This window comes from Lagopus leucura, unplaced genomic scaffold (genome assembly GCF_019238085.1).
Source record: "Lagopus leucura isolate 7727_CA_CO unplaced genomic scaffold, USGS_WTPT01 59932-1_obj-0_obj, whole genome shotgun sequence".
NCBI lineage: Eukaryota > Metazoa > Chordata > Aves > Galliformes > Phasianidae > Lagopus > Lagopus leucura.
In genome coordinates this window covers 1-9297 of record NW_024965282.1, presented here as the reverse complement: position 1 = coordinate 9297, position 9297 = coordinate 1, and the positions used below count along the sequence as shown (strand labels likewise).

Genomic DNA, 9297 nt, shown 5'->3' with positions numbered 1-9297 from the left:
AGCAGCCTGGTGGTCTCCTCCACACCAGCAGTCACCACGGCAAAGCAGTCCTGCATGTAAAAGGAAAAATCCCTGTCAGCATCTGCCTGGGCCAATCTGTCCCTATCCCCATTACCCTGAGCTGCGTGGATCACAAACACTGGCTGATCATGGAGCAGGCATCACAGCACCCCAGTGCAGGGCTGCCATGATGCTGGCGTGTGCAAAGAGGTGTGATCAGGGGTTGGAATGCCCTGGCCACAGGCAGGGGTAATGACAGGGACAAGGAGAGCTTCTTACACTGTCCAGATAGCACGTCAGCATTTCAGCCACAAGCCTCTCAGTGTTCTTGGATATCTCTGAGGGTTTGATGACCACACAGTTACCTGGGGGGAGACGGACAGAACGTCAGAGCAGCCCAAACTAGGGACAGAGAGCCCATCCAGGTCCCCTCGCCTGCATCCTCCAGGCAGGAGATGTGCCTGGCTTTGTGCAGCCTGGCCTCACCAGCAGCAATAGCACCGATGAGAGGTACAAGGAAGAGGTGGATGGGGTAGTTCCAGGGCGCGATGATGAGCACCACCCCATAGGGGTCCTTGCGGATGAAAGCTGAGTCCAGCTGTGTGACCTGCAAGAAAGGCACCTCAGTGCTGCTCCTGAAGCAGCTCTGCCCCTTTGTTGACCTCCCGCTTCCAGAGCTTCTGCCCTACCAGGTTCTTGTCCACGTGCTCATCCTTCATCCAGTGAGACAAGTTGTTGAGGGTGTCATTGAGCTCATTCTTGCAGAGGAGAATCTCAGTGAAATAGGCCTCAAAGGATGGCTGGGGACAGACATCAGTGTCAGCATCACCCCAACATCAGAACCATCTCCTCCCACCCGCAGATGTCTCCCCTTCTTCTGCCCACAAAGGCAGAGCAGAAGAAGCTATTAAGGAGAAGCTATTTTAAGAAGAAAGAGTTATTAATCTTGCAGCTACTGGGGAGTATCACGGCCACCAAAATTTTGTAACAGTTGGTATTTGGTCAGAGAGAAAAAACAATATTTGATGTCTTTTGGGCATCGCTGTGCACTGATACCATTGCCCTTGAGGCCACAAGTTGCTGCGTTCTGATCACTTGGGAGCTGGAGGCAGAGCCTAGTGCCTTATTCCACTGCCCCCGCACAGCTGCTGGGCTCAAAGCTCTGCATTGTTCCAGCAGGAACGCGATGAAGACCAAACACTTTGTGACTGCCCCACGGAACAGAGCTGAGCTGTACAGCACCAGGCAGGAAAATCCCTGCAGCTGTGGGGCTCCTGTAGCGAGCCGGCACACGGCCGGGCCGGGCAGGTTGGGTGAGACACAGGGAGGAAACAAACCCAGCAGGTTGCTCCCAGATACACCATCTCAACACACGGTGACTAAAATCACAGTGAGCTGGGAGCGGCGCAATTCTGTGGAGGCATTTCCTGCCTATGCAGGTCCTCTCCATTGACAGAAGCACAGCAGAGTCAGTTTGTGATGGAGAAGCATGAGGACATGAGGAGTTAGCTCAGCAGGACTAACTTCCCTCCGTCACCACACAGGGCAAAACTCTCTGGCGCTGAGTTATTTGCAGAGCCTCCGCTGTGATAGCCTCCAGACCACAAAGCATCTCTGGTGGGAGCTTTCCTTCATCACAGCAGGAAAACAGGGGGGAAAGTTGAGTTTGTGACCCCTCTGCTTGGAGGCTCCACCACCAAGCCCAGCCCAGGAGACCTCCCTGGCTCCTCAGCGTATCAGCTGCGTGGTGAAACAACGGGGCTGCTCTCAGCCTGGGCGGCTGGTTGCACCACCCGAGGATGAGGAAACTGCTGGTGAAGATTAATGGTGGCCATTAAGGGTTCTGATGGGACAGAAGTCTGGTGGATGAGACATTAAATCTGAGGTCACTCTTCCATCATCGGGAGAGAAACGGGTGAGGCAGCCACCTCAGATACGTAAGAGCAGATGAATTGTCCATCCAGCTATGAAGACCTGACTGCATAACAAGCACATTAGTGGGCAACCGGTTCTAATTATGTACAATTAGGAGAGACGAACAACGCATGTTGAGTGTCAGTGCTTATCAGCACCTGTCTGAAGCTGAAGTTTCTCACCTCAAACAAACAAGGCAATTAGAAGCATGGGATTTTGAGATGCTTGAGGCCATCTGCGGGCACAGCCACACACAGATGCAGCTCCAACCCCTCAGAAACCTTTTCTAACAATCTCTGACCAAATTGCACAGCACACCAGGAAGGGAAAAAGTGACCATAGACTGAATTTGTCCCCAGTGGGGAGGCACCCTGCCTCCTTGACAGATCACTCAGGGGCTCTTGGGGTGCCACAGTCCCTAAGGTCCCCGCTTGTACCACAACACCAAGCCAGCAAGATCAACCCCTGCATGGCTGGTACATGGGAGGAATGTGCAAGATCAGCTCCTTGAACAACACCAGTAATCCCTGCTGCAACCAGGCATGTGAGGAGCACCCTTGACTACAGCCTCTGCAACCAGGGCACTGCAGAAGTGACATGGAGCTACTCAGGGACTTGGCACTCTGAATGCCCCACAGCAGCATCATATAGGGATGCAGGACCCCAACATGCAGACACTGTGCCCATTCCCGACTCCTCTCACCTTGCCCATGTCCAACGCAGTGGCTTCCAGGATGTCCTGCTTCTTCTCCTCCAGGAAGCGGCCCAGGGCCTCCAGCTGTGCCACACGGTATTCCAAGGGCCGTGTCTTCCCCGAGAGCCAGGCTGCCCGCAGGTGGCTCACCAGCCCCGCATAGGGGTTCCCGCTGTGGGAGTGGGGACGTCAGGGGTACCCCAGCCCTCTCCCAGTCCTCCGTGCTGCAGGTGCCAAGGAGAGGAGCTCCGCGTCCCAGCCTCATCCCACACCATCTGTGCCCTCCCTCAGAGCTGGAGCTCCCTGTGCTCACCTTGTCTCCAAACTCGGCTCCCCAGGATCCCACTGTGACCTGGTGCCCGATGGCTCCTCATGTTTGTCCCTTGCATCCCAGCACCTTGCAGCACCCACACCCACACCCCTCCATGCCACTGCCCCATCCCCTGCTGTCCCCAACCCCTCGCTCTCACCTCACAGTGCTGCAGACCACTGGCCCTTTCGGGATGGCACCAGCTGCGCCGGCACTGCTGCTCAGCAGGCTGCTCTTACCACAGCCTGGGGGCTGCTGCACGGGAAGCTGGAGGGGCTGCTGCATGGTCTACACGGGCCCTGGGGAGAGGTATGGGGATGGTAAACTTATGCAAGTGCTCTTCCCTCCCCCAGTGGTGTGGGGTCTGCAGTCACTGCAAGGAAGCCTTGGAGATGCAGAGCAGCCACCCCGCAGCACAGCACCATGTCCACAGTGGCCCTTTGAAGGCAGTTGGGTCCTTGAGGACATCCAGACTGAAGCGTGAGTCACTCCAGTGTGGCTGCCTGAGGCCCTGAAGCATCCAGCTGGAGATGCCTGGAATTCCCATACCCTTCCCCCCTCCCCGGATGGCCTCCAGCCACGGGATTGCCCCACAGATGTGGGGTCGGTCTTGAGGATCCCAATGCAGGGAGGAATCCCAGGATGGCCTGTTGGGTTCCCCACACACCCCACTACAGGGCAGCACTGGTACTGCCCCAACGCACCAGTGGGCATAGTATCGCTCCCCCTTTCAATGAAGACTTGCCCAGACATGGCTAGGGGGCTGGGGGCAGGGGATACCCACAGCCACACATCCGTTTCTCTGTCCCTCTCCATACCCAACGCATCCACCCTCCCTCAAGGGAACCCACCAAAGGCAAAGTCCAACCAAGGGGCAGCCAAGTGCCACATGGGGGCCCATAGGTACCTACCTGTGGGACTGAGCGGTGGCTGGAGGAGCACGAAGCCGGGTTGGCACTGCTGAAGCTCAGGGTGGCCCTCATAAATGCTGTGGGGCAGGTGGCCTGGCCACATGTCCAGGGGTGGGCAGGATAATGCCCCGCCTCCATGGGGTTGGCAGTAAGGAGAGAGCAGCCCGCCTCCATGTAGCTGATGTTGGGATGGGGTGGGACCGGGACCTCCCAGTGGGATAGTGGAGCTGGGGAACAACCAAACCATCACTGTGAGCCCTGACCCACAGATACCCCACAGAAACCACTCACTCTGCTCCCCGGAGCCACCCCTGATCCAGGGGACTCAGCAGACCCCATGGGGACATGATGCCATTCCTATGCCCACGTCCACCCCATCATTACTGGAACAAGCCCCAAGCTCACCCCACACCCACCTCCCCTCCACTCACTCTGGCTCCCTGCACGCCCTAATTAATAACGCTGCTATGTAAACAGGAAGGCAGCAGCCCTGCCCCATGCACTGTGCCAGAACAGCAGGGTGGTGCTGCCCCCAAATCCCAAGGAGTACCCCCAAGTATAGGGATTTACCCCAAAGTGCTTCTGCACTTGGGGGAATGGAGCCCAGCCCTGAGTAGCCCCTGCCTCAGTGCAGGAACATCCTGACCCATATCCACCATCTGCAGGGAGATTCGGGGTTGATTTGGGGTTTTGGCTGCAGTGCTGTCCTTTAGATGCTGCATGCACAGGGTCCCTCACTGTGGTGTGGGACATGCACATGGCCAAGATGCTCCACATGACCCGTGGCAAAGGGGAAAGTAGAGATTGGCACTCCTGGACCCCAAATAAGTATTTGGGGGCACAATGTGGGGCTCCGCTCACCTCTCAGCCTGGGTTTAGGGTCACAGAGGGCACGGGAGGCATCCCGCACCCCTCCTGGGGTTGTCCCTGTCCCCATCCAGCTGTGTGACATTCCTTTAGTACCGGCTCAGCCAGATTTGTCCATTGGCTGCGGGTGACCGATGACAGGGAGGGAGCAAAGCTGCCGGACTCCCTCCTGGCTCCCGTTTATGGGGTGCCGGAGGGGATACGGGCACACAGGCGGGAGGGGGGGAAGAACAGGGGACACGTGGGTGACAAGGGGACACAAGCAGACAGGTGACAACAGGGGAGAGAGGTCAAGAAGGGCCACGTGCCTGTTCCATGTGGCGATGGGATAGGAGCAGCATAAACTGGGTGCTGGTGGGAATATGGGGTCCCGGGAGTTCCAGGAGCGGCTCCTTTAAGCCCCCGTCCCGCCCGCCCCGTTCGAAAGAGGAAGCTGCGGCGGCTCCGCCCCGAGCCGGGCACAGCGGGGCGGCAGCCAGGCCGGGGTGCTGAGCTCGGGGCTGTGGGGTAGGAGTTGCCGGACTCGGGGGTGCGAGGGTGCCGGGTGCCAGGTTTGGGACCGAACGGTGCGAGGATGGAGGAGTGACAGGCAGCGGGTGTAGGGGAGCAGAGCTCATGGGTGCAGTGTCTAAGGGGTGCAGGGCAAAAGGTTTCGGGGTGCAGAGCACATGGGTGCAAGGTTTGGGGGTGCCGGGCTCATAGATGAAGGGTTTGGGGGTGAATGAATGATAGGTGCAGAGCATGTGTTGTGAGGGCTCATGAGCGCAGGGTTTAGGGATGCAGAACCTACAGGTGCCAAGGTTTAGGGGTGCCAGGCACGCAGTTGCAGAGTGTGGGGGTGCGGCGTCTCAAGGGTGTTGGGTGCAAGGTTTGGGGGGTGTGCAGTGTAAGGGGGGAGGAATAATGGCTGCCCAATGAGGGGGTGTGGGCAGCAGGGGGTGCTGGACAGGAGTGCAAAGTTTGAGGGTGCAGAGCCCAAGGGTGCAGGGTTCGGGGCCACAGGAACATGTTCTGCCCCCCCAACATCTCCAGAGTGCCCCGCAGACACAGCAGCGATGGAGAAGGACCCCGGCTGCTGCCAGGATGTGGCCAAAACAGCAGCGGGTGAGATGCTGGGCCCTGAGGCACAGGTGAGGCAGGGAGGTGACACGGGGTTGTGACGCAGGGTGGTGGCACCCCGTGGCTGAGCAGGGGGCTCCTACAGCTAGACGACATGGTGGGAGCGCACACGGACTACAATGAGGAGGAGGAGGAACAGAAATATTTCCGCCGCAAGCGCCTTGGCGTGGTGAAGAACGTGCTGGCTGCCAGCTTGGCCGCCATGCTCACCTACAGCGTCTACCTGGGTACGGCCCTGGCCCCAGAACGGGGAACCCTCTGATGTCAGTGGGGCAGTGACGTGATGGCATTTGGGACTCCCCAGGCCTGCTGCAGATGCAGCTCATCCTGCACTATGACGAGACCTACCGGGAGGTGAAGTACAGCAACATGGAGCTGGAGGACATCGACCGCAAGGTGCTGATGGGCATCAATGTCACCCCCGTGGTGGCGCTGCTCTACACGCCTGTCCTCATCCGGTTCTTCGGCACCAAGTGGACCATGTTCCTGGCCGTGGGCATCTATGCCCTCTTTGTCTCCAGCAACTACTGGGAGCGCTACTTCACACTGGTGCCCTCTGCTGTGGCCATCGGGGTGGCCATCGTGCCGCTCTGGGCTTCCTTGGGCAACTACATTACGCGGTAGGTGGCAGGGGGAGAAGGGAACAGTGGGACAGGGCAGAGGCTGACCCACACTCTGCTACAGGATGGCACAGAAGTACTACGAGTATGCCAACTACAAGGAGGAGCACGTGCAGGAGCAGCGGCAAGCACCACGTGGAGCCTGCAGTGCCTACATTGTCGTCTTCCAGACCATCTTCTACATCTGCTTCCACGTGAGGGCCAGCGGGGACAGGGAGGGAACAAATGGAACAGCCCAGTGCTGAATGTCCACCACTCTGCATCCTGCAGCTGAGCTTCGTCTGCGCGCAGATGCCCACGCTCTTCTTCCTCAACAACTACATCTACCAGCTCAACCACACACTCTACGGGGTGAAGCACTGTGGTGAGCACATGGGGCGGCACCATGGGGTGTTGGCACAGTCCTGGCCAGTGCTGAGCCCACCGTGCACGCCCCTGCAGGTACCCTGAGCCACGGCACGCTGACTGGCTTCAATAAGACGGTGCTGCACAGTCTGCCTCGCAGCGTCAACCTCATCGTGGTGGAGAGCGTCCTGATGGCAGCTGCCTTCCTTGCCATGCTGGTGGTGAGCACGGGATTGTAGAATCAGAGAATGGTTTGGGTTGGAAGGGACCTTAAAGATTTTCCATTTCCAACCTCCTGCTGTGGGCTGGTTGTAAGATGGGACAGGATGGGGCAGGTGGCCATCAGCATGTCACCTGCTACCACAACACAGGTCCTGTTGCTCTGCGGCTCGGCGTATCGGACCACTGAGGAGATTGATCTGCGCAGCATAGGCTGGGGGAACATATTCCAGCTGCCCTTCAAGCACATGCGGGACTATCGCCTCCGCCACCTCCTTCCTTTCTTCATCTACAGTGGCTTTGAGGTGCTCTTCATCTGCAATGATTTCTCCCTGGTACAGCACAGAGTTGGGATGGGGTGGTGGCATGGGGACAGCACAGCTGCATGATGCTAAGCCTGTCCTCGATGCAGAACTATGGCGTGTGCACCCTGGGGCTGGAGAAGCTGGCATACCTCCTCATCGCCTACGGCTTCTCCGCCTCCACCTGCTCTAGCCTTGCTCTCTTCATGCTGCGCCTACGACGTCAGTACCCACTGCTGGCTGGAGCCTTGCTCCATGCTTCTATCCTGGTGACGCTCTTCTGCTGGGCACCTACGCCCCGACAAGTGGAGCAGGCACCTCTGCTTTACACCATAGCTGCACTCTGGGGAATGGGCAGTGCCCTCAACAAGACTGGCATTAGCAGTGAGTAGTGGGAACGTCCCAGTACAGTCTCTGGCGTCCCCAGGAGTGAGCAAGTTGTTTCCAGACCATCTTGGCCAGTGGTCCCCAGTTCCATGGGTGGAGTAGGTTGTACCCAGCTCATCCTGTTCTTGTGTCCTCTGGTAGTCCTAGTTCTGTGGGTAGGGCAGGTTGTCCCCAACTAATTCTGTACTCATGTCCCCCGATGGTACCCACCTCCATGAATAGAGTGGGTTGTCCCCACTTCACTCTGTCCTTGTGTCCCCCAGTGCCTCCAGCCCTTTGAGTAGGGCAGGTTGTTCCTGACTCATCCTGTCCTCATGCCCCTCAGTGTTCCCTAGCTCTGTGGGTAGGGCTTGCTGTCCCCAGCTTGTCCTGTCCTTGTGTGCCCCAGCGGTCCCCAGCTCTGTAGGCTCACTAGTAATTATCAGAAGACAATGACATAGGCTGGGGATGCTGACAGCGTGTGCCTGCCTCCCTCCACCTAGTCCTCCTGGGCATGCTGTATGAAGACAAAGAGCGCCAAGACTTCGTCTTCACCATCTACCACTGGTGGCAGGCACTGGCCATCTTCGTTGTGTACCTGTGGTCAGGGCTGCCTATGAAGGTGAGCAGGGCTGGGATAGGGCGAAGGCAGGGCGCAGTGAGGCTGTCCCACATGCTGATCCCTTCCATCCCCTAGGCCAAGCTGTCTCTCATGCTGTTGGCGCTGGGGCTGGCAGCAGGTTCTTATGGCTGGATGGAGCGCCGGCTGGCACAGCGCGTGGCCTTCCGCCTGCCCCGCATGCCGCGTCCGCGCCACAGGGCCAGCGGGTACCGCTACCTGGAGGAGGATGACTCTGACGAAACCAACTCAGAGGGTGAGGGGGAGAGCCGTGACAACAGCCATCCGCCAGCGGAGGAGGACGAGACGGCAAGAGATGACGGGGAGCAGAGAAATTAGGCAGCAGGCCCACAGGCCTCTGGCAGCCTCACAGGCCTCCCCACACAGCTGCACCCTCTGGGGCTTGAGCCCCGCCGGAGCCGACCCCGAGGCACTGCGCGCTCCCCGCTGATCTCCGACTCAATAAAAGGTTCATCCGATTGCCATCTCCGCCTTCAGTGCCGCCGTTCCGTCCCGCTGCTTTCGACGCCCCTCCGTGAGCGAGAAGGCAGCGGCACTTCCGACCGCCGGCGGGACTTCCGGCTGCCTGACCGCTAGGGGACTACAGCTCCCGGCATGCAGTGCGCGGGGGCGCGGTGTACGCCGGGAGCTATAGTCCCCTGCTTGCCCCCGTCTGCGCAGTCTCGCCAGCCGTGGACTCGCCGCCCCACAATGCCCCGCGCTCAGGCGAGCGGCCGGGCAGGGCGGGCGCACGCGCGCTGCGCGCTGTTGTTGTGGCGGCGCGGCCCGCTGCTCCCTGGCCGGCAGCGATGAGCGACAACGATGACATCGAGGTGGAGAGCGACGTGAGTCCGCCCACCCCCCCGCTCCCCCCCTCCCCCCGGTGCCCCGATGTGGGCAGTGAGGGGGTAACGCTCGGTTTGTCCCTTCTTCCTCCTCCCCTCCGCCCTTCCATGCTTCCTCCTCACGGGGCCCGCAGGAGGAACAGCCCCGCTTCCAGTCCGCGGTACG

At 59.4% G+C, this 9297-nt stretch overlaps 2 protein-coding genes across 2 annotated transcripts; one reads left to right on the top strand and one right to left on the bottom strand.

Moving 5' to 3' along the window:
- Positions 1–6: 6 nt before the first annotated feature.
- Positions 7–4048, bottom strand: LOC122192042 (aldehyde dehydrogenase family 3 member B1-like; the record flags this gene model as incomplete). The annotated part of the gene is made up of 7 exons (XM_042892472.1): positions 3830–4048; positions 3079–3217; positions 2618–2780; positions 690–800; positions 487–607; positions 280–365; positions 7–50 (listed from the first exon to the last, which is right to left on the bottom strand). Coding segments are annotated over exons 2-7 (650 nt in total), but the record flags the coding sequence as incomplete, so codon positions are not given.
- Positions 4049–5141: 1093 nt separating this feature from the next.
- LOC122192043 (protein unc-93 homolog B1-like) lies at positions 5142–8765 on the top strand. Its single transcript, XM_042892473.1, has 11 exons — positions 5142–5203; positions 5729–5826; positions 5901–6042; positions 6120–6435; positions 6500–6629; positions 6706–6799; positions 6877–7001; positions 7152–7334; positions 7412–7685; positions 8171–8289; positions 8365–8765. Exons 2-11 carry the CDS (start codon positions 5752–5754, stop codon positions 8623–8625), a joined length of 1719 nt encoding a protein of 572 aa, XP_042748407.1. The 5' UTR covers positions 5142–5203; positions 5729–5751; the 3' UTR covers positions 8626–8765.
- The last annotated feature ends 532 nt before the right edge of the window (positions 8766–9297 follow it).

Coding starts and splice junctions, on each gene's coding strand:
- LOC122192043 (XM_042892473.1), top strand. CDS start 5,752: ATGGAGAAGGACCCCGGCTGCTGCCAGGATGTGGCCAAAACAGCAGCG. Junction 6,436..6,499: donor TTGGGCAACTACATTACGCG/GTAGGTGGCAGG, acceptor ACTCTGCTACAG/GATGGCACAGAAGTACTACG. Junction 7,335..7,411: donor TCTGCAATGATTTCTCCCTG/GTACAGCACAGA, acceptor TCCTCGATGCAG/AACTATGGCGTGTGCACCCT.